The following is a 25,073-nucleotide window of genomic DNA, read 5'->3' on the forward strand; positions in this document are numbered from 1 at the left end:
TTCTGTATATTGGGTAGAGCGTGCACTGGTGATTTTAGACCCTTTTGGATGTTTAGGTATCAAAAGCTGAAATTTTGTGAAAATTAGCTCTGATACAAAATATTGGCACTTTGAAATGTAAATTTCATGATTTAAAACAGAAAAATAGGCATTTATTTACCATCCACAGCATTAGAGCTGTGTCTGCACTAGGGAATTCTAGAAACAAAATTACCACTGGTGCAACCACCAGTTAGGCTGCACATGAGTAACAGGTTTAGTCGATGTGGTGGTAAAATGCTGGAAACCACTAGGAGCCTCATCTCCATGGGTTACAGCACAAGTGGGATATTTTAAAATTAACATTTCCTACCATACCCCCAGTCTAAGAATCTCCAGTCAAACTCTTGGTGTCCTCCTGGGACTATCAGCCTGTAGAAAACATAGTGAAATACTATTTTAGGCCACAATCCTGCAAAGACTTAAACACATGCATAACATCATGCACTGTGAATAGGCTTGTTTACTATGATGGAATTACTTAGCGCATAAAGGCAAGCATCTGTATAAATATTTGCAGGATTGGAGCCTTATTTTTATCTTATAAATTACATTTGAGAGTGTGATACGAACAGATTGTGGGGTTTTGTTTTTTGTTTTATCTGGATTGAGATTTCTGAAATGAACTTGAAAAATCTGGAGGAGGAAAAAAATATTTGTTACACACTGGGGAAAACAATCATTCTTAATATCGACTTAAATAACAACTACAAATTTAGCTTCAGTAAATGTGATTGAAAAATCCAAAACCTACCCTGTACTATTGAATGACAAATATCTTATACATCCTACTTGATTTTTAGTTCACTGCCTTTACACTGAAATACTATTATGATCAGACTTCAGAAGTGCAATTAGACAAAGAATAAAGGTCTTCCTGATTCTTTTGTTCTGAATCTTTGCGCTGTGACCTGGCTCTCATACAAACATGATATACATAACATATTGTACTGTACCTTGGGATGTTTCTGTTAGGCCGCTGATGTGAATTCATACTGACCAATATTGTCTCATTGTTTCCTTGTACTCTCCTGTCTGTCTGCCGTGATCCACCTGTTGTCTCATCTTATATTCAGGTTATAAGCTCTTTGCTGCAGGGATTGTCTTTTTGTTCTGTGTTTGTAGAGCCCTTAGCACAGTGGGGTCCTGGTCCATGACTGAGGCAAGAATAGTTAGCAGGGGTCGGCAACCTTTCAGAAGTGCTGTGCCGAGTCTTCATTTAGTCACTCTAAATTAAGGATCCACATGCCAGTAATACATTTTAACGTTTTTAGAAGTTCTCTTTCTATAAGTCTATAATATATAACTAAACTGTTTTTGTATGTAAAGTAAAGAAGGGTTTTAAAATGTTAAAGGAGCTTCATTTAAAATTAAATTAAAATGCAGAGCCCCCTGGACTGGTGGCCAGGACCCAGGCAGTGTGAGTGCCACTGAAAATCAACTCGCATGCCGCCTTCGGCACACATGCCATAAGTTGTCTACCCCTGCACTGCAGCTATACAAATAGTAATAATGAAAGGAAAGCATATTTACTTAATTTATTGCAGTTTTTAAAATGGATGAAAACAAAATGTCAAAGATGAGTAGAGTTATGTTAGCTTAAACATTTCTGAAGGCACTTAAAATAATTATAAACAAGCTCAAAACCAAATGTCAAGTGCTGTATCTATGTATCATCTGCTGTCTGATTAGATTCTATGGATTTGCAAAAACAAAACACAATCATCATTCCATTTCCTTTCTTCTGCAGAATTGCCAAAATGCGTTGGAATTCTTAAATGACTCCAAACCAGAAGTCTGTTGGGATACAAAATCGTAAGAGCAGAAGAAGCAGCAGGAAGGATTTGGTGCCAATGCAGCAACAAAAAAGACAGCCAGAGTTAGTGGAAGGAAATCTTCCTGTGTTTGTGTTTCCTACAGAGCTTATTTTTTATGCAGATGATCAGTCAACACACAAGCAGGTGTTGACTCTGTATAACCCCTATGAGTTTGCCTTAAAATTCAAAGGTGGGTTTCCTAGGTTCAGTTTCATTTGAGGTTTCCTTTATCAGTCTACCTGTAGTTTATGTAACAAATATAAGTTTGAAAACTGCAGCGTTAGGCAAAAATTCAGATTTGTCTTTTACCACACTCTGGTTGTTTGTTAAAATTTGTACTGCTGCTGGATTATACCCATGTAACCACCCATGTCCTTTGCATTTCAGTTCTTTGTACAACTCCAAATAAATATGTCGTTGTCGACGCCGCAGGTGCAGTGAAGCCTCAGTGTTGTGTTGATATGTAAGTAAAAATAGCTCAATTCTCCTTAACTGCTGAAGATTTGAATAACTACATCAGCTAATTGTATGTCTAAACCTCAGCTAGTATTTAAAAGGCACATTTTAAACTACACTACAGAAAATACTAACCTCTGGGCCCACTACATCATTCACATTTTGTTAAACATTAAAATATCTTAGTGCTTATGCAAGTTGCTTGATAATTCTAAATTAGCTGGAGAAAATTAAATACTTAACTATATAAAGTAAATTCCTGCTTTAATCGGGTAAAACCTCAGTTATACACCTCTACCCCGATATAACGTGACCTGATATCACATGAATTCGGATATAACGTGGTAAAGCAGCACTCCGGGGGGGCTGTGCAGTCTGGCAAATCAAAGCAAATTCGATATAATGCGGTTTCACCTATAACACAGTAAGATTTTTTGGCTCCCGAGGACAGCGTTATATCAGGGTAGAGGTGTATTAATGAGCAGACACACACTGTGTGTTGCTAAATTTTATGAATTAGCAAGAAAAGTAAAGAGTGACTCAAGGACACTGAATCACAAAATGTAAGCTATAAAATTATTTTGGCAAGTGTACAGTACTCGTTTAACAATATCACAGTTCTGCGTTCTATTGGCTCTTCCTCTGTTTTTGTAATTTATGACAGGGGCATTAGATAGGTGCCTCTTTTTACTTGTGTAAATATGAATAAACAATAATAGAGTGCAAATAAATAGATCCTATGGCATAGTTTTAAAAGTAAGTCGTACTAATATGAACCACACTAGAATACTTTGCTATAATCTAAGTTTTTTTGCTAAGATGGATGAGATCACCAGGCTTGGGGTTTTTTGGGTGAGAATTATTTGCAGATTGGCAAAGTGAGAATCTGTGAAATTCTAACATGCATGCGTTCAGTGGGCCATATAACATAGTGAGGATACTTCTGCTGCCTGTTCAGTGAAGATCTCCTTGCCTACCATTTTTTAAATCTATCTTCTCCTTCCTTGACCCGAACCCACTCACAGAGAAGGGCTGATCGGCAGTTAAGTGTTACCTTCGAAATCCCCAAATGTTAAATAAGGCTTCTAGTTTTTTGCTTTAACCATGATTTCTCAGTATTGACTGCTGTAATTCGGAGCAGAAAAAATTGGCAAATATTCATTTAATTCAAAATAGCCTGACATGTTTCAGCTTCTCTATGTTAGCTTCATGCTTATCTACATGACTTCAAGGCTGCAGTGTGTGCCTCGTGAGCATGAAGTATCCAAAATAAATACAAATAAAAAGGAAATTGGGCTTTCTGATTAAGCATTTATTTACCCCCAAAAAGCATTCTTTATATTTTCTGGCCAATAAATGCCATTAGCAAAAGACCTACTTGTAATGAACTCTTGGTTCTCTGCAGAGCAAATGACACAACTCTAATATGAGGCGCCAATCTGGTACTGTGGCACTGGCCTCATCAGGAGTGATTGGGAATTTCAAGGGAGTAACCAACTAGTATTTCCCATTAGAAAGCATCAGTGGGTAGGGATAGCAATCCTGTTAAAGGCACAAAAATGATCAACACATACCAGTGCATGGAATGTTTCTATTACTGTAATTCAGTGAGTCATTCTGGTCTCAATCTGATCTTTATGGAATTTTGATTGATTATCTTTGAGTCCATCTCAGAAAATATTAATTTCCTTAGTTAGGTCTCCAAGAATATTTTTTCAGCAGCAAATACCCGACCCCGTTTTGGGGGATGTTGTCTCAGTATGGGTAACATTTATCGCTGTGAGGTTAGGATATGAACTGTGCTATATACGTATGGCCCTTTTCCAGATAAACCGATATTCTACAGAGCTTCTAATTATGCAGTGCTCTCCAGTAAGAAACAGGAGAATGTATCTGTTTATATGGGTCTGTAGAGAAACATCTGTTTGCTTGACAGTGACTGTGTATGCTCAAACAGAATCTTTACATAATGCTGTGCTTATACTGATGCGTAGAAGCATGGTACTAACGATAGAAAAGAATTTAAAGCAACACAAGAAGTCTTGAAATCAAAGGCTTGATGCTGCAGCTCTAACATAAGCAAAAGTGCATGCCTGAGTAAGGACTGCAGGCTCAAACCTTTGTTGCTCAGTGATCTACTCAAGACAGAGCCCACTCTTCACCAAATGGCAGTTGCCTAGGCACAGGTGAAATAAATTTGCTTGATGAAACTTCATCATGGCCAAACTCATTTGCTTCTAAGGTTACGAAGAAGCTCCTATGTTCAATAAGCATATGGTTTACAGGCTGATATATTTCAAACCTCTGTCATTCTCTGTTCCCTTTCGAAAGCCCTACTTAAACTACAAGTTAATTTTAGGCATACCCACAAAGGCTTGTTATTAAAATACCAGGTATCTTGCTGTGATCATTGTCATAAACAGATAGTTAAGGGTTAATGTCTCTTTTACCATAAAATCCAGTTTCTTAAAATTCAATCTATAATGCAGACATCATGGGGCGTTTTGTGCAGTAATATAATGCTGAAGTGATAAGTTTCCTGGAACAGTGTTAAAATGGCACTACCCAATGCCAGTGTATTTAGAAACCTTTATTCTTAAGAGTTTGCAGCTTCCTCTGCTCTGAATCTTGTTAGACTGCACCTGCACATTTCCTGAAGCTAACCGGCTTAAATATGGATTTTCTCTTAGTAGCACTTAATATCTCTCAAAAGGTTTTTATGGTCATTCAAGTAAATAATTTGCATTTTGGGAAAAAAACAGTTACAATACCCATTATGGTGGCTAAATATTGTTGGATTTTAAAACTAGGTACACATACATTTTCATTATTATTTATAACTACAGTGAAGACCCAAGTATCGGGGGGTGGCCGTGTTAGTCTGTATCAGCAAAAACAATAAGGAGTCCAGTGGCACCTTAAAGACTAACAGATTTATTTTAAGGTGCCACTGGACTCCTTGCTGTTTTAGCGAAGACCCAAGTGAACAAACTGCTGTTCACAGAAGAGAGTACGGACGGGATTTAGTTAAGGTTGGCTCTTTGTTGGTCCTGTGTGAGAGTTGACATGAAGTACTACAGAACTGCATCATTTTGGGTGCTCAGATAGTGGTCGTGGGTATAATATAAGTATCCTGACCCCAGCCTTGCAGTTGAAACCGTGCAGATGAATCTCTTGAAAGGGGCTATGCATAGATGCAGGGGTCTATCCATACAAGTCAGTTGCAGGTTTCTAAACAGAATGTAAGAGATGTATCCACAGAGCAGTGAAAAGATCTGCGAAATTTAACTATATATCTAGCTGAAACTCTTAGAGTGGTTGGTTTTTGCTTTTGAAGATGCCCCTAATACTTTTGTGATTGTGACTATCGTTATTCTAGCTTCTAAAAGAACATGCATAAACTTTTTTTTTTTTTTAAACTCTACAGTGTGATTCGTCACAGAGACGTTCGGGCTTGTCACTATGGCGTGATAGACAAATTCCGTCTCCAAGTGTCTGAACAAAGCCAGAGGAAAGCATTAGGGCGAAAAGAAGTCATTGCTACACTACTTCCATCTGCAAAAGAGCAACAGCAAAAGGAAGAAGAGGAAAAAAGAATAAAAGAACACCTGGCTGAAAGTGTCTTTTTTGAGCAGACTTTGTGTCAACCAGGTAGTTTAAAGTCTTACCTAGCCCTCTTCTGGCTCAAACAGTTTGGTACAGCTGAAGTGACTGGAAAGAGGTTAAACTATAAGGAAGATAGTCTAAATTAACTCCATTTTTACTTTCTTGTAAGAGTGCACTGGTTATTGGTAAGAGTGGTTATGGTGCTCCAGAGCCCACCCTATTGCTGTCTTGCTTATGTCCTCTTCAGTCAAATGAGAGAGCTATAAACTACCAGGTGCCCCTAAAAGTTACATGGGCTATCCAGAGTTTTGTTCATTTGAGTAATGTGTCTTTTAAGGGTCCAATCCTACTACACAAGCAAATTCCCACTGACTTCAGCAGGAGTTGTGGCTACAAAAGGATTGCAGGACCATGCCCTTGGAGACTAATTTGTTCTCTCAAAGTGAGTCTCCAAATGTATTTTTATCTGTCTCAGAACTTTAATCCTCCACCCCCTGACTAGCAGCAGATACAGCCAAACACTTTCCACACATGGCACTTCGTGTGTGCCATGTTTTTACCTCTGAAAGGTACAGAAAAGTGGAGTTACAAATATCTGCTATGCACAGGCACTAGTATAGAGAGTAGGTGATGTACCAACAGCCATGGCTGAAGCATGAGCTCTTGCAGATTAGGGGTGGCAGGGTGAGAAGGCTTGTTAACTCATTGATTGTTTTGTTGTCCTCTAAGTCCAACATTTAGGCACCACTGGCTTGCACAAAAGCCCTGCACAGCTGCCACCTAGCCCTGTAGAGGTGCCTAGAATCCCATGGCTCCTATGTTTCCACCATTAAAGTACTGACACTGCCCAGTAGATGTGTGCCTAACTCTCCTGTGCCCCAGCAGGATTCACAAAATAGGGATTCCCCTGCTTCCTTGCCTTCAGGGCCTAATCTTATAGGTGTGCGTCGGGCAGTGGTTCTGTACCCCTGGGAGTATGGAGAGCTCTTCCAAGGGGTACATTAACACCTCTAGCTATTTGCCTAGTTTTACAATATGCTACATAAAAAGCACTAGCAAAGACGATACAAACTAAAATTTCACACAGATAAAATGAGACAATAAGCGGTTTTTCAGTAACAGTGTGCTGTGACACTTTTGTATTGTTTATGTCTGATTTTTGTAAGCAAGTAGTTTGTCAGGTAAAACTTGGGGTACAGTACAAATCAGACTCCTAAAAGTGGTTCAGTAGTCTGGAAAGGTTGGGAACCACTGGCTTAGGGTATATCTAAACCTGAACAAAATGGTGAGGGCAGAGTCCCCCTTACAACCTTTATCCCAGTGGTTAGAGCGCTCAGGATGTGAGAGACCTGGATTTAAGTTCTCCCCACATGATATGGAGCAGGGATTTGAACTTGGGTCTCCCACTTTCCAAGAGAATTCCATAATGACTCTGCTGTGGGGCAGATCTCTCCTATTGAAGCTGCCCTCTTTGTATAAATAATTAACTATACAATGGCCCAGAGAGAGAATGACTAAGTCCCGCTTGTGAATCCCACCCTAGCTAACTTTGCATAGAATTATAGAAGGGACTGGAAGGGACCTCAACAGGTCATCTAGTCCAGTCCCCTGCACTCATGGCAGGGCTAAGTATTACCTAGACCATCCCTGACAGGTGTTTGTCTAACCTGCTCTTAAAAATCTCCAGTGATGGAGATTCCACAACCTCCCTAGGCAATTTATTCCAGGGCTTAACTTCTCTGACAGTTAGGAAATTTTTCCTAATGTCCAACCTAAACCTCTCTTGCTTCAATTTAAGCCCATTGCTTCTCATCCTATTTTCAGAGGTTAACAAGAACAATTTTTCACCCTCCTTCTTGCAACAACCTTTTATGTACTTTAAAACTATTGTCATGCCTCTCCTCTTCTACAGACTAAACAAACTCAATTTTTTCAATCTTTCTTCATAGTTCATGTTTTCTAGACCTTTAATAATTTTCATTGCTCTCCTCTGGACATTCTCCAGTTTGTCCACATCTTTTCTGAAATGTAATGCATAAGAATCTAGTTTGTTACCATCGCATATTTGCTAACAAGAATGGAGCAGACAGAGCAGAGGAACAGTATAACGAGTATGCAAACCTGCAAACTAAGAACACCTGATTGGTAGGGTTAAAATGGGACCAGCATTGCTGGCATGCCTCCGAGAACTGCAAAATCAGTTTAGAAAACAGGAGCCATTTTCATGTATGCTTTGAATCCATACTTCAGAAACCTAGGTTTAAAACGTGGCTAAATGCTAATGGCTCTAAAGATTATGTGTGAAGATCTTTCAGACTCCAACATACCAATAACTCGTTAAAAAAAGTGGGGGAGGGTAATACAAGGTGTTTCTAGAGCCTTTGAACAGTTCCCTACTGTCCTACAACCAGTAAGCTGTGCTAAGAATGGGGTTCTATCCTTGTCTGTATTCTCGTCTTTTGGCAACATTGGACCTTGTGTGTTGTTAGAAAATGGGCTCTAGTGGCCAAATCACTGTCCCCTACTGGATCAGTGGTGTTAGACAGCCACAGTGCAGGTGCAGGTCCATTGGGGGAAGAAGACAGTGCTGGGATTTTAGATTAAAATCCAAACCTTTTATGCAGGGTTGGGGCCTCTTCTACCCTGAGCACTGAAAAGGGGCAGTTTGTCAGGGATCCTACCCATTTAGGGTTGAGGGGGGGGATTCTTTAAGCTGGCACTCTGTTCGGGGGGGAGGGGGGGCAGGGATGGAGACATGCCAATTCTACTCTTCCCTTGATTGCAGTTGAGAAGGGGGGAACTTTTTTGGCCTAAAGGAGCCTGCTGCCTATTCCTGGCTAAGCTCTGTTCTGGAGCTGTAAATAAAGGGAGACTTTTTCAGGCTGTGCAGCCCCTTTAAATATTCTTCCCTTGCTGACTGTCAGCCATGGAAGAGCCTGTGCCCTAATAAGCCAGGGAATGGAGTCTGTGTGCTTGGCACGTGCCCAACCGTTGCTGAAACATCCCATTGCCATGTCTATAATAATGAGCTGTCAGACTTCACCGCTGGGGAACGGATGGGCTTAGGCAGCGCTGTGAAGCCACATTCCAAGCATCTGCCTCAGACCGAGGAGCAGCCTCCACAGCTGTAGAACAGGGGGTGCTTGGGGAGTTTTAGCCCATAGTTCCCCTGAACATAACTGAGCAATACGTCACAACAAATACCCTGCAAGTGCAGCAGTAAAATTCAGTATGATCCACCAACAGCAAGTTGGGCAGCTTCCAAACTCCAGTCCTCCCTCACCCTTTTCAGCACCTTCCCACCCAGAAATGCCTGGGAAAAAGAGGAGTTTGCAATGTACCCTGAAGGCATTTGATCCAGGACCAAGTGGGGGAGTGATGGCAATGCTGCAGAGCCCTCACTGAGAATGTCCAGCCAACAGACCCCTCTCACTTATACCAGCATGGCTGCAGCTCAAGGGCTTCTGCTCATCTCAGACATAGTAGCACACAGAGAGAGGCAATCTCTCAGCTCCTAAAACATTTAGGGCGTTGTCAGTCAATGTCAGCACCTTAAACTTCATCCAGAAACCAATAGGCAGCCAGTACAGATCACGGTGTGCTGATTTAATATGTTTTATGTAAGAAACTTCACTTACCAAGTGTGTGCTTCATTCTGCGCCAGCTTGCATTTCTGGACGGCTTTAAAGTGTAGCTCCATGTAGCGCATATTGCAGACATCAATGACAATTGCAAGGTCCTCACCTGAAAGAAATAGTCACAACCTCCTGGCTATATGTAAACGATTAAAAAGAAAAAAAAGACCTGGCCATTTCTGCTTCATCTTCTCTGGTACGTCTAGATAAGTGGAATCAGTGGTGTTTTCTCTAAGAATGTGTTAGCTAGCATATTGTACAGCTCTAGTGAAGATGTGTGAGCTGGTCAAGTTGAAGCCTAGGGTAAGCTAATCTAGGCAGATTCAGTTTGCCAACTAGCAGATGCTAATTGCAATTTGCTGCACTAGAATTTTAGGTGGTGCGTGTTAGCTAGCCCCTTTTGTCCTAGCCAAGACCAACTCCTGCTTGCAGCCGGGAGTCCAACCAGTTCTGTACATTATTTATTTATGCCTTTCCCTTTAAACTGATATGGGTTTTGAATAATTTTATATTCAATAACAATTTCTTTAATTCACTGTTACATTGAAAAGATAAGATTTTTTCCATGAGGGGAGAGCCATATCTATAGGTGTACTTGGTTTTGTTAGCTTAGAATCTGCATAGTAATTGATTGCTCAAGCAATAATTGACATTTGACTTTGTTTTCTGGTACTTAGCTTCTGGGAGGAACAAAATGATTAAAGTGAGGCAGGCAGACAGCTGAGGTTCTTACCATAATCAAGCATCATTTTTACTGGTAATTTGAAGAGTTATCAAGGTTGTCATAAAAGGAGCTTAACAAAACAGAATATTTATAGTTCTGAGGGAAGAGAAGTGTTGTAGAAAACCAGGCTAACCTAGATTGCTTCTATAGAACGCGCAGGATAGTGTTTATTCCTTTGTCTTAAACCAAAAGAGAGCCTTACTATTGAGTTATCTATCGTACAGTATTTTTTAGGAAGATAGCATCTTTGTACCACCCTCTATCAATAATAAATTCACTGTACCTTTGTCTTACCTGTGATATTAATCCAGCATCATTCACCAAAAAGAAACTACATAATGTCCCACTGTTGAAGTTTTATTAGCACATTTGGGTTAAATGTGCTCCAGAGATAGCCTTGAACATGTGGTGCAGCTCATCCCCTTATATTACACCATGTGTTTTCTTTATACTACACTTTTTTCAGGAACAACTGTAAAATGTTTTGGGAGGAATTTTTAAGAATATTTTGGTATTATTTCTCCTCACTACAAGTCTGTAAGCCAGGCTGCCTTATCCCCATGAGCCTAACTCGACAGACATCAAGAGGAGAGAGGATCATAAGCAACAACATTTTCTAAAACATGTCCAAAACAGCTCTTGTGTAATCATCATGTTGTGATTATGGTTGATATCCAAATATACCAGCGCTGGAAACAAGTGCCTTACATCAGTGGAATGTATGGATTCCCAGCTCTCCAGCGATATCATGGGCTATTAGACCATAACTGTGCCATGAGATCAAAGATCCTGCACCTCCCAGTAGTGTGAGTTCAGCACTAGAGATAGGGAAAAGAAGGAAATGTGTTCGTAATTGTCTTCCTTTACGAAAAATGATGTTTGAAAGTGGGCTGGTGATTTGAAATGTTAAAATTAATCCCAGCAGAGTTGGAGATATGGGCGGAGTGTAGATGAGGTGACCATAGGGGCATGACAAATGCAATGTCTCACACACGTGCACTATAAATGTTTTTCCAGAATGCAGAACATTTAAAGTTGAAGTGCTGCAGACTTTCATTGCAATGAATGCCATTTTATTTTTCAGAAAACAGATCTGCCTCATCGGGACCTAGTTTACTAACAGTCTTCCTGGGGATAGTATGCATTGGAGCACTAATGCTACCGACACTGGGGGAAGTGGAATCCTTGGTGCCTCTCTACCTCCATTTAAGTGTGAATCAAAAGTTAGTAGCTGCTTATGTTTTAGGTAAGTGTTTTGAAAAGGATTTTTTAAACAGCTTTTTTCTAGTCTCTACTGGAGTCAGTGTCGATCAAAGGAACTTCTGTGAACATCACTACTGACTTGATGAGAAGATGTACTTTCATGTCTCGGGGCCAGGGTCAAGACTAATTTCATTCTGTTCCATCTCCACTTGTACTTAACATAAAAGGTCACAGTAGTACTCGCTGATGTTGAGACGGGAGCCCTCACCATTAGCAATAGAAGTGTTCTGGACACGTGTCTTATTTGACCCTCAGAACAGGAACCTAGCATATAGGCGTCTACTCCACCTCATTGGTCAAAGAAAGCTATTGGAATACATTGCTGTTTCCTATGGATTCTTTGCCAGGACTTCTACACTGTAATATTGTAGTTCAGTCATAGACTCATAGACTTTAAGGTCAGAAGGGACCATTATGATCATCTAGTCTGACCTCCTGCACAATGCAGGCCACAGAATCTCACCCACCCACTCCTGTAACAAAACCCTAACCTATGTCTGAGTTATTGAAGTCCTCAAATTGTGGTTTGAAGACCTCAGAAAAGAGGAGGCTTCATCTTATTTATTGATACTGGAAATTCCTTCTCTTCATCCCCTCTAACCCAGAAGAGATCTAATGTGAAGAGCTGCCTCCATTTACCCCAACTTTTAGTAATGAGAAACAGAACTGCACTTCAAAGGTGAATGGAAGAGACAATACCTGTGTCTGATTCCCAAAACTGTGACTTGCTCCTCAAAATGGCAGGAGAAGGCAGCGCCTTATCTCATGGAGTGAGCGCCTTGTGTTACTCATCAGCAACTAGTGCTGACTCAAAGGAAGGTAGCATTGGACTCGCTCTCTGCTTTCCTATTGCCTGGCTGAGATCAGGACTGAAATGAGGTTGGGCAGCCTGAAACTTAGGCTAGATCCGATTGAGGTGATGCTGGTAGGATGGTGGGGAACAACTCAATTGTGTGGTGGACGCTCCGCCTTCTAGAGGTGGTTTATTCACCCTTTGTCCAAGTCTGTATTGTCAGTGTGCATTTTAACGCTCCTGGTGTCAGTAGCCAAAAACGTCTTCATGTGAGGCTGTGGTGATTGTTTTTCAGATCTGCATCCAATATTTCTTGACTTTGTAACTTCTGGATGATTGCAATATGCTCTGTTCTTGAAGACCACTCCAAAGCTATAGCAGGTGCAAAATGCAGTGCTAGAAATGGGACAATACATGATTTTTCAGACAGTTGCATTAACTTCCTTGCTTCTGGATACAATTTAAGGTGTTTGGTTTTAATGTGGTTTGGGTCCTGGTCACTTTCCCCTCTATACCATTACAGCAGCTGATCAGATAAGGTGCTTGAGCTAATCCTCCCAAGATTTAAAAATCCAGCGACTGTGTGTTCTCCCAGTAGTGAAAAGATTTCTAGTCTGGAATGCACTTTGCTTGCTTGTCCAAAGTGTATATCTGTTGCCACGGAGAGAGGATGGTGCATCTTCTCTTCTCTGGCTTATACCTGTAGTAACTAGGTGGGAAAGAGAAAACCATCTTTGCTTTTAGTTCATAGTCACTTTTTTTAGTTAAATGCTTTACGTGATCCCCTGACACATGGCATAAGTGGCCATTATGCACTATTTAATAAACCCAGTGTTTGGTGTTGTGAAGTAAGTTAGATAAGCTCAGGTTCTTTCCAGTTCTGGTAGTCATAACTTTCTATGCTAATGCCTGCCAGAGGGTATGTTTACACTAGAAACACAAGTCGACCTATATTAGGTTGACTTACAGCAATTACTGTGGTGGTGTATGTCCACACTACCCTCCTTGGGTCGGTAGTGCGTGTCCTCACCAGGAGCACTTCCACGGACGTAAGAGGGGCAGTGTGTGGAGCTGAGTGCCCGGTCTCTTAGCTCTCCTGGCAGCTCCTGCTAGGCTCCCTGCAGTCTGCCCCCCTCTCCACTTCCCATTCCATGCCAGGAGCGGGGAGGAAGCTGCCTTGGGCTCCTCAGGAAGCCATTACATTGATACGTTTTTGGTTCATGGAGCACTGTTACTTGCAGCTCTTTGTTTAGCTGCCTTTGGACTCAGCTCTCTCCACCATCTGTCAGTTACTACTGAACAGTTACAGTGTTCACCAAGTGCAGCATTAGGTGCTCTGCGCTTGCAGGTCGGACTCTAATATATTCTCTGTTTCAGAACCTGGGATAGTCAGAAAAGTAGGGTCAAGCAAAATAAATCACTCAATCTGCCAACCGGGATAGGTTCATTTCAGGTTCAAGTGTAGTCGTCATCAGTTCAGCGTTAGTACCGGGGCTGTTGAAGGTTGCATGATTAGTGCTAGAGAACCTGTTTGTAAAAAGGCAAGTTTGACACTTCTCTTAAATCTGCTCCCTGCTGATAGGGGAAGGTCTTTGGCAGTGGAGGCAGGGACAGGTGCAAGAGCAACAGTGCCAAACACATTAGGCACCTCCCCGTTCACTGTCGCTCTGCTGCTGGTTGCACACTCTGATGGGCGCTGGGGAAGAGTCTGAGGGAACTTCCCGCACTGTGTGAGTGACGACAGGAAGTCAAGCCACCCACATGACTGTCTAAAAAGAAAGGTGCTGTTAAATGCAGTGAGCTGAAATGAAAATAATATATATCAGTTACTTCGTTTAGGTGGTGCCAGCACATTTCTATTAGAAAAGTACCTAAAGGCCTCACCCAAGATCAGTGCCTCATTGTCCTAAGTACTGCACATGCAGAGTGAGACAGTCCCTGCACAGCATCTAACTAGCAACAATGGGTTAATTTCCAGACAATCTGATCCCTAATTGTTCTCTGAATGTGCATCGCTGCTGGCACTGAAGTCTCTGGATCTCTTCAGACTGCATGATCTAGACATGATTAGTTCTTTAGAAGTAACATTTTAAACAAACATTGATTCTGATTAAGCCAAACTTTTGTTGAGTAATATTTGAAAGTTATTCCTATAAAATATTTTAAGTGAAATAGATGTAAAATTTCACTCTGTAGATTTATGCACTCTTATCTTGTTTTCTGGCTTGTGATAGGCAACTGTTAGACCTCTACTTTGAATGTTTTACTCCATTAAATTAAACTGTTCTTCATTTCTCATCTTTCAGGTCTCATCACCATGGTTATCTTGAGGACATGAGTAATGACGTAATTAGATGTAAAAAAAAAAAAAACAACCCCAACCTTATCTTACTATATATTTACATCATGAATGTGGACTGCCTTTTACTCTCATGTGACGCATTAAGATGCTAGAAAAGCTATTCAGTGATTTAAAATACTTTCAAAAGTGTAATATATTTTAACTGGGTGTAACTATAAATAAACGACAGGACTCTTAGGTGCTTCTGTTACAGCTATGGAATGTTTAGTGATAGCTGTGAAATTATTTTGAAGAAACTTTTATATCTACATCTGCTGTACAACAGACATATTAAAGCAACATTTGTTATTTTAAATCCATGTTCACATCAGTGTTTGATCACTATAAAAGCAAAACTGTTCATTTGGAAAGGTTCATTTGTTTATTCCATTGCTGTAAGTACAGAGGTTACTACGTAACATTTTATGTATAAATACCAGCATGATCAGAGTTTACATAAGGCTTGTCATTTAAGATGCACTTTGAAATTCCATCACTAAAAACTATGAAATAAATACATTGTTTAGATGGAGAAGTAATTCATTCTCAATTCCTGACAACAACTAGTATATGGGGTATAAGTTCTTCTTAACTGTGGAATCAGTTATAGACATTTTTTGCACCATAACTGTAAATCATAAAACATTTTAGTAATTTTTTTTATAAATACATGTAACAGACAAATGTAGCAAGATATTTCAGTAAAGACACATAACATCCAGCAAGAGAAAATTCACATGTCCAGGACTCCCACTTTAAAGTAGTATGGAATAAACCTTGCCACTACGTTGGTAATAACCTGAATATGTATAGCAGCATAGCCAAGGCCCTCTATAGACAAATATACTTGATTTTTGTTTTGCAAGGAACTGAAGGTCAGCTTTGATTTTTATAGTTTGGAAGAATTTATACATTTCTGTTTTGTCTCATGCTGGAAAAGAAACAAGTTCTCTCTTTGACCTCCAATGTAAATATCATGTCTACTTTGAAAGAAAAGCTGAATGTTCCCTACCTAGGGCCCAGTATGACTGTGCTTGGTTCTTTCACAAAACTCGTACATTATTTATGAAAGTCTATATACCATGCCTTGAGCTGTGTAAAAGAACATTTTGGAAATTAAACCTTCTTCCCCCCTGCTTATAATGGGTTACCTCTCAGTTTATGTATAGAGGGGGCAGGAAAAGACCATGTAGAGATGAGAAGTTATTTAGAAGCGATTGCACAAAAGCTGGTGAAGTTGAAGTACTTAGGTGAGAGCTGCCCTGGATACTAATTTACATCATGAGTCTTTGTAGGAATAGTCACGTTATTACTTTAGCTTAACTTCAAGGGGAGCTGAGGGCATGAACCATCCTGGAATAACAGAAATGGAGGCCTGGAAGGGACTGCAGTAGGTCATCTGGTCCAGTCCCCTCCGCTGGTGCAGGACTAAATATTAGCTAGGTCAGTGATACTCAGCGGTTCAGGAGCCCAGTTAGTAATCAGCATCACCCCAAAGCGTGACACGAGTGTGAATTCATTGTTTCATTTACTCTAGTACTATATAGTCCTATTGAAACACTCTGCCAGGGACACATTTAGTGTATATATAGAATTCTCACAGCAAAATGACAAACCAAGAATTGTATCAACTTCAATTGGTTAATGACTAAATCACAGTGTCTTAATATCATGTGCTGCAAAGAGCAGCAGGAGACCCATTAAAGAGTCACTTGCAACTGGAGAGCTTCGGTCTGAGTATCACTGGTCTACATTGTCGCAGACAGGTTTGTTTGACCTGCTCTTAATAACCTCCACTGACAGAGATTCCACAACCTCCCTAGGCAATTTATTCCTGTGCTTAACCACTCTGACAGTTAGCAGGTTTTTCCTAATGTCCAGGCTAAACCTCTCTTGCTGCAAGTTAAGCCCATTTCTTTTTGTACTTTCCTCAGTGGATGAGGAGAACAATTTATCACCTTACTCTTTATAACAATCTTTTACATGCTTGAAAATGTATGTCCCCCTCCACCCTCCTCAGTCTTCTCCAAATTAAACAATCCCTCTTTTTTTTTTTTACATCTTTCCTCAGAGGTCAATAAGCACTGGAATAAATTGCCTATGGAGGCTGTGGAATCTCCATCATTGGAGGTTTTTTAGAGCAGGTTAGACAAACACCTGTCAGGGATGATCTAGATATAGTCCTGCCATGAGTGCAGAGGACTAGACTAGATGACCTCTCGAGGTCCCCTCCAGTTCTATGATTCCATGCTTTCTAGACCTTTAATAATTTTTGTTGCTGTCTGCTGGACTCTCTCCAATTTGTTCACATCTTTCCCTGAGTGAGGTACCCAGAACTGGACACAGTATTCTCCTTGAGGCCTTGTTACTGCAGAGTCAAGAGGAAGAATTAATTCTCACCTTGCTTACAACACACTTGCTAATATATCTCAGAATGATCACTCTTTTTTGTAACTGTATTACATTGTTGACCCGTATTTATTTTGTGATCCACTCTGGCCCCCACATCCTTTTCTGCAGTTCTCCTTCCTAGGCCCATTTTGTATTTGTGCAATTGATTATTCCTTCCTAACTGGAGTGTTTTGCATTTGTCCTTATTGAATTTCATCCTGTTTAATTCAGACCATTTCTCCAGTTTGTCCAGATCATTTCAATTTTAATCCTGTCCTGCAAAGCACTTGCAACGTCTCCCTTCCTGTAGCCTTCTGCCTGCCTTTACTTTGCATGTCATCCTTTTATTACCAAGCAGCACAAGTTTAGCTCCTTTTTCATTCTACTACTGTAGTCACCTTTCTTCAGGTTCAACATTCAACTCTTCTCAAATCACTTCATTTCTTATTTCTGATTCTTCTCTGTAAGAAAAGGTAGATGTGGATAGGAGAGAAACAGCACATATACTATTGTATATTACCCTGTCCATTTCTATTGTATGTTTTAAGTTTCGCTACTGTGTCTGTAACGTCAAAGGTGAAGTGGTTAATCTCAACACAGTCAGTGAACTGTGTCTTTAACATTATATGTTCATCATCGTTTGTACTGCAGTAACCTCGGAGCTCAAGTCATGGACTAGGAGAATCCCACTGTGCTAGGGATCGTATACACACAGAACAAAAAGTCTGTCCCTACCCTAAGGAGCTTACAATCATAAAAATCAAGTCTCAGCCCTATCTAATCTTCTCAGTTGTGCATATTAGTGTATTAACATCTTCAGGTTTAGAAATGAACTGAAAATGCAGGACAACAGAAAATTCCAAGGCTGTGAAAAGGAATGTTGGCAGTACAGGTTTCTTCATCAAGGAAATTGTAGAGGTGCAATTGTTTTACAAAAATAGGTTGACTCAAAATGAAGCACTGACAAAGTAACAGTCTCTCAAATAATAAAGCATCTCTCTTTCCAGGGGTCACAAGAGAAGGAACCAGCTAGTACACCGATAAAAGGCAAGGTTAAACACACAGTGTATGCAAGTCCATCATGAAGTGCAAGTGACATCATGACTTTTAAAAGAAATGAGCAGAAAATAAAGGTTCACTTAACTTCATTCCTGAGGGTCATACAGTCCATATATTAACTCTAATACTGAAAACAAGATATCAGGAAATTAACAGGTAATCTGGCATTAGTCGAGGGGAGATTTACAGAAACCATTTGAAGGGAATGTAGCAGCAGCAAGAGCTGAGCAGATGGATAGATACAGAAAGGCAATATAGTATCAGAAGTACCCGAGAGGCCCATCTGGAATGATACGTGCAGTAGGGACCATCCTGACACAAGGGAGGATATTAGTGCCTTGAATGCAGGGCACAAGGGATCTTTCCTGGCTGGCAGAGAGATCTGGACCATCCCCATGTTTTAGTGCGCTATGTTCTAGTAATCCAGGCTCAGTGAAGGGCCAAGAAAAACAGAGAATCAAACCCTGCTTCATGTAATTTAACTTCAAACAGGACAACTGGGTACATAAACTTTGTTTCATTAGGAGTGAATCAGAGCTTGTGGACTCATCCCTGCCATTTAGATTTAGAATCTCGAGCAGTTGACTAGGGGTCACTGCATCAGAGCACGTTTGAGTAGTGGGGTCACAGTTGTTCTGGAGGGAACTGTCAGAGATGATGTATTGGTAACAATCAGTGTAGAATCACAGTGGGAATCAGCCCAATAGCTCAGTTTAACCACACTTCAGTTAGCCACCAACCCTGTGTGAAATCACTTTAAGAAAATGGGGGTGTGCATTTCCTGATGCGATCCAGAGTAGGTGGAAATGAGCTTTTCAATTCAAAATGGAGCTAAGAAAGGAAGATGTAGGACATTTAGCACCCAGAAATGCAACTTGAGAAAGTGACTACACCCCTAAAAAAATGTTTGTTCCATTTCTCATTCCTAGTTCCTGACGCAAACCAGACAGCCTTCTCTGCTGGAAACAGATAAATGCTTTGATCACAGAGCTAGAACTGCTTGAAATGTCTACTAGAAGAGACCGAATCACCTTGTTCTTTCAGCACCTGCTGTACGAATATAACTCTCTCACACAATTGTAAGTGAACAATCCTACTGGGTACTAAGTGATGAAATACCTTTATCAATGTCATCATCATTTAAACCCTGACAGGATTGTTAATTTACCATTGGGTATAAAATCTGTGTTAGGTGCTTGTGTCTAATCTGGATCAGTGCTCTGGATCAGGAAATGATTGCAAGCCCCCATTTTCTCTAAAAGTGAGTAATAAAATGCGTATGGCTGCAATAGAGAAAGTGGGGATACAGTCAGACTTGAGGGACAATTTGGCCTTCAGGTAACAGAGGTTCCACCCTCAGTAAATCAAAATTCCACAGTTTGCCTATGGAACACTTAGAACACAACTTGTGATACTGGATCAGGATTCCTGGGCCATCTCAGTCCCATATTCTGCCTCTAGAAATAGCTCAGGAAAAAAACTCCCCACTTCCTCCATATACCAACCCCATGAATCTGTTTATTCAGTAAGAACATTTATTGTATACAGTGAACGACATAATAATAATAAATAAAAAGCTACCAGAAATCCCAAGAGTATCAAAATGATGCTATCTGGACATTAGCTGCTGGCACGAGTTAGTATATGATTGTAGATATTTAGTAACACCTCTCCAGAGACAAATTCAATTAATCTGAGTTGGTGGGTGAGAAGGCACACATTTTATAACAGCTGTTCACAACACATACACACACCCTACAGGTTCATAAAAAAAATCAACAGCTCTAGTGTAGTTCAACAGTTCTTATCCTTGACTGTGCATTTTGAAATTAATTAGGAGAAAATATAAAAAAATGGAAGAGATGTACCCGAACGCCAACTACTAACCATGCTGCATTGCCCATGTTAATGGCTTTCTAACTCCCAGTCACCCCGCCATTCAGGATGGTAACTGCTTAGTTTAGAACAGGGATCGGCAACCTTTGGCATGCAGGTCACCAGGGTAAGCACCCATGCAGGCTAGGCCAGTTTGTTTACCTGCCACGTCCGCAGGTTCGGCCGATCATGGCTCCCACTGGCCGTGGTTCGATGCTCTAGGCCACTGGGGGCTGCAGGAAGTGGCGAGGGCCAAGGGATGTGCTGGCCGCTGCTTCCCACCGCCCCCATTGGCTTGAACCAGTGAACCAGTGGGAGCTGCAGTCGGTCAAACCTGCGGACGCCGCAGGTAAACAAACTGGCCTGGCACCCCAGAGTGCTTACCCTGGTGTGCCACATGCCAAAGGTTGCCAATTCCTGGTTTAGAATTTGGTAGCAGAAGTTTTGCATACCTAAAAAAGCTTTGAAATAATTGACTTACTTCCAGAAGTCCTCTCTCTCTAGATTCCCAGCCATAACATCAGCTGCCTGGTATTCAGCAACAGGTAACAGCCATACACTAACCATGCAAACACCAGCACATCATTCATTGAAAAGTTATCACAGAATAGGTCCCAGGGAAAATGACCTTCCCATAACATGTGTGAGCATCCTTCTGAAAGGGAAGAACAAAGCCATCTCTTACTCAGAAAGGTACTTAAAAGGTCATATTTGTTTCCCTAACTAAATCAAGAGTTAGTCTAGGTGCAGTCTACTTTCTTCAGCTTGGTTTGTTTACCTATGCTTCAGCGCCCAGCTTTCTAACGAGGAATGCAGAGTGGCATCATCGTGAAGGCTGCAGTAGTTTTAAGCTGTAGTTTTCTCTCTTTCATGCCAATTCCCCCCCGCCACTTTGAACCCTCTCCAGAAATACAGGCTTTAAAGAAGAACATCTATATACGGCCTTAATCATAAGAAACTTATCCACAAACAAAAACTGCTGAGTTGAAAGCATGTCTGATGTCCAGTAACACTCCACCACCACCACCAGCAGCAGCCCAGAAAACCCACATAACACACGGGCACAAATCTAAAGACAAAAATGTAACAAGTCTGGAGATGAACGATTGAAGAATGCAGCCGGTTCTCCACTGTCATCTAATGATCCTTTACCATTCACTAAGTTCACACAACGGATGCAACTGGGCCTTTGCTTTGTTCTGTAATGGAAGTGTGCTGCTGGAGGTATACTGCTGACCTGAATATATTGCTTAGTAAGTGCACAGTAGACATTTTAAAAGGAGCACAGTTTTCAGGGGGCATTAAGGTATGTCAGTATTCTGTATGTTCTAGTGCGAAGTGTGGAATCGAGTATTTGTATGACTAGAAATGGGACAAATGATCTATCTGGGGTTATAAAATGTGTTGATTATACGGTGGTGTAAGGCATGTGGCACTAGGCTTTCCGTGCATGTAGTTTAATGATACTTGTTCACATGTTGTAATGTTAGTGTATTGACATGGCTCCCTGGAATAGGAAATGCCTGTATCATCTCCAAGGCTGCACACTCAGCGTCTCCAGGAAGCACGTTTGTCTGGTTCTCCAGAGTGAGCTGTTCAGACCCCATTAACTGAGCTGAGCACTTGAACCACCGACCCAGTGTATAAAAGACCTCTTGTCCCAGTCCAAGACAAATCAGCTGTACCACAAGGGAGATAGGTTAAGTTTCTTAGGGTTTTTATGATGCATCATAAACAATGGAATTGCTGAACAGACATGGAGTTGAGGCACGTGGTAGAGAAGTCTGTGCCAAATGTGACTGTAGACAACACTGGCAGTGATCCCGCACACGCTTTGGGGATTAGTAAAGAAAGCTTTTCTAGTTCTATATACAAACACATACAATGGGGGCACAGAGAAAATCCATCAGTGAGTCACAAGGATACAAGATAGGACATGAACATGGATGCTGAAGTTGCTAATAGGTAGCACTTGTGATGGGAATAACTTTGGTCGAGAAGGGAAAGTATCAAGGGAATTGCATAGGAATTTCTAGTCTGCCTTTTCTAAACGATTATACCCATATCCTGAACAGAGCCCCCTGCTGTAAACTCAATATAAGAAACCATAATTAATGAAAACAATGACTTTAGAAGCACTATCGGGTACTGATGACCTCTTTCATATGGCAGGGAAAAGGCTAACCAAAATAGCAGGACTGCTTTGCTATGCTACGGTAATGGACCATAAATACGGAAATAATAAGTGGCTGTCACGCTGAGTCACACTGCTTTTATGCGTGAGAGGGAGGAGATAGAGGCAGAAGCACACAGGATCAGTGTTTCAGAAATGCTGTTGCAGAAGAAATGTAATCAAAGAACAAGATATCTTAAATGGTCAGTGTTTCCAGTTTTACACACAAGACTAGACAAAGAAGCAACAGAGAATTAACATACTTGGGTGCACTTTTTCCACTCAGGGAACTACAGATACAACCAGAGGCTTATCAGGCAAAATTAAGACATCAGCAATGAGTGTCATTCAAGAAACAAGTAAACGGCATCCTTTGGGAAGCCAAATTCTGCAGTGGAGTACTAGAATCTCAGATTCCATCCTCCCCAAACAAATTAACTCCTTCACCTCAGGAACTTGCCAATGGTCCACAGCACAACCTCCACTGCTGGCACTTGGAACCGTTCAAACGAAAGGATTCTCGTCTTTAAAATAAATTACAATGGAAACTGCAGTGATGACAGTGTTAGAGCCTGGATGGGCTCAGTTGCCCTTACTGATTCTCCAAACTTGGTGCATGGTTCAGGGTACTATTTATCATGCAAAAAAGGCACACAGGCACTGGTATTGCCCGAGTATAGATGCTATGTGAGGAGTGCTTATGTAAAGTTACACCAGGTGACAATTTCAGGATTAGTGTAATATTTTTCAAGTACCATAATGAACACATTTCACTAACTTAAGCAACTGAAAATTCAGACAGGTTCAGAGATCATAGATCAACATAATACATAGTTTTCATAATATGAGAGGTTGATTCTATGTATATTGTGTGAAAAGACATCAAATCCACAAGGAGAGAGAGTAATAATTAATCAGGACCTACATTACACAAAATGGATTTTTTTCAGCAAACTAAGTTTTGATTTAACACCGCCTTGAGAGAGATAAGCTTATATGACATCACCCAGGAAAATACTCAGCAACTTTTATAGTATTATGAATCTTAGACGTAAATGTTAGCTAATGAATCCTCATAACCTGGTTATGAGGCAGTTAAATATTATCCACATTTTATGGAGGCACAGAAGGGGATGCTAACTCAGGTGTGCCAGGCTCAGATCTCAGGAATTCCATGCTGCACAGAAGCAGGTGAGTCTGATAGGCCCCTTGATAGGCACAGGTGATTACTGTGGAGGTGGGATTTTTTTTGAAATGTACACAAAACATCAAGCACAATCAATCAATAATCCCCACATCACCTAGCTCGCAATTCATGCACAAAGTCATCTTCCTTAACCTTCCCATATTCTCTGATTCATCTACCACAAATACCTGTAGCCACAGAGAGCATAAGCCCTTCCCATCCTCACAAACTTTCCCAATCATGGGTCTGCCTCTTCTGGTACTGGAGATATTTGAGCTTATTTGCCTCATGATGTGAATGGTGGCGGGGAAACTCACATGGGGGCTACCTACCTGGCCCAGAAATAATCTTGGCTGCCTGCAATTGTAACCCTGTCCTGTTTGATGATTTTGCTGCCAGGGTGTCTATGTTCACCCACACACAAGCCTGTGGGTGGGCCCCAATTCAATCAGGATTGGAGTAGGACAATGCTGCCATTCTCACCTCCATAGTCAGCATAAGGGGTTCTTGTAAATCAGGTCTGCCTCTTAAGTACTCATTAGGCTTCGAGCTCAGTTACTGCATATCCAAAGCCATGAAATAATCTTTTCCAGTTAGAGTAAATAGGAAAAAAATGCACTAACTAGAATTCATGCTGCCACCTGGTGACCAGAAAGGGATCTTCTGAAAACAGGACACGTTTAAGGTAATTATGATTCCACTAGTGGATGCAGGGACACAAAACCAAGGAGCATGAAAAGCACATTTCAGGAGTGACCAATGCCAAATGGTGCATGAGCTGTTACAACTCTGTCTTCATACTCAGTAACAGAATAGGGGGCAGCTTCTGCCCTCATTTAAGTCAAGAGCACTGAGTTCATAGCAGCTGGTTTAGACTCAAATGCAGAGTTCATTTTTCAGAAATGTTGCAAACAATTACAAATCAAAGTACTGCATCATTCCAACAGTGATGCATCTATAGTTAAAGATACGGATGGAGGTGAGCAACAAAGGAACACCTGCACAGATGTTGAGTTGATCTTTTCACGAGTCTGGGGAACTCCTCACTTGTACAGAAACCATCATTTGTCCAAGGTGCATCTGACTGGAGAACAGGTCATTCTGAGCCAGCCCTGGAAAGCTGTGGAGGCACAGCTTTGCATGATCAGTCACAAAGGTGCAAGGTGATGTGTGTTCCAGGGACTGAAGACAGTTCCTTATTATGGTCCAAGAGCTCCCCTGAGTTAGCCACATCACACTTGACAAAGTTGGGAATCTGTCTAAGGGAAAGTGGGCCCTGGCTGTCAACAAGTCCAAAGACATGCCTATAAACTATCTTCTGTACAGGGGTTAACGTGGATTTTTGACCCAACTTCTGGAACAGAACAAGAGCTATCTGGATGGCCTTGAGTACCAGTCATTGAGGTATGGGAAAACTAGAATTGCTTCTTGTCAGCGGTAAGTAGCCACTACTGCCAGGATCTTTGAGAACACCCTTGGGGCCAATGAAAGACAGAAAGGAGAAACTCAGCATTGGAAATGATCTTGGCCTATAGTAAAGCATACATATTTTCTGTGCAAGGGATACATTATACAGAAATAAGCATCTTGTAGGTTGAGGGCCTGTCATAAACAGATAGTAGGAGTTAATAGAACAGAAGTACTTTATATCTCTTTTGACTGTAAAGGGTTAACAAGTTCAGTAAGCCTGGCTGTCACCTGACCAGAGGACCAAT

The 25,073-nt window shown here is 41.0% G+C and overlaps 1 protein-coding gene across 1 annotated transcript; it reads left to right on the plus strand.

The window, feature by feature from the left end:
- Positions 1-1,381: 1,381 nt before the first annotated feature.
- Positions 1,382-14,994, plus strand: MOSPD1 (motile sperm domain containing 1). The gene is made up of 5 exons (XM_032773161.2): positions 1,382-2,046; positions 2,244-2,319; positions 5,740-5,963; positions 11,362-11,523; positions 14,640-14,994. The coding sequence occupies exons 1-5, from the start codon at positions 1,818-1,820 to the stop codon at positions 14,669-14,671; spliced, it is 723 nt and encodes a 240-aa protein (XP_032629052.1). The 5' UTR covers positions 1,382-1,817; the 3' UTR covers positions 14,672-14,994.
- Positions 14,995-25,073: the final 10,079 nt, after the last annotated feature.

This window comes from Chelonoidis abingdonii, chromosome 8 (genome assembly GCF_003597395.2).
Source record: "Chelonoidis abingdonii isolate Lonesome George chromosome 8, CheloAbing_2.0, whole genome shotgun sequence".
Taxonomy (NCBI): domain Eukaryota; kingdom Metazoa; phylum Chordata; order Testudines; family Testudinidae; genus Chelonoidis; species Chelonoidis abingdonii.

Excerpts from the sequence above, each read along its gene's own strand:
- MOSPD1 (XM_032773161.2), top strand. The coding sequence starts at position 1,818 with ATGACTCCAAACCAGAAGTCTGTTGGGATACAAAATCGTAAGAGCAGA. Across the intron at positions 5,964-11,361 it reads GCAGACTTTGTGTCAACCAG|AAAACAGATCTGCCTCATCG; the intron begins GTAGTTTAAAGT and ends TTTATTTTTCAG. Across the intron at positions 11,524-14,639 it reads AGTAGCTGCTTATGTTTTAG|GTCTCATCACCATGGTTATC; the intron begins GTAAGTGTTTTG and ends CTCATCTTTCAG.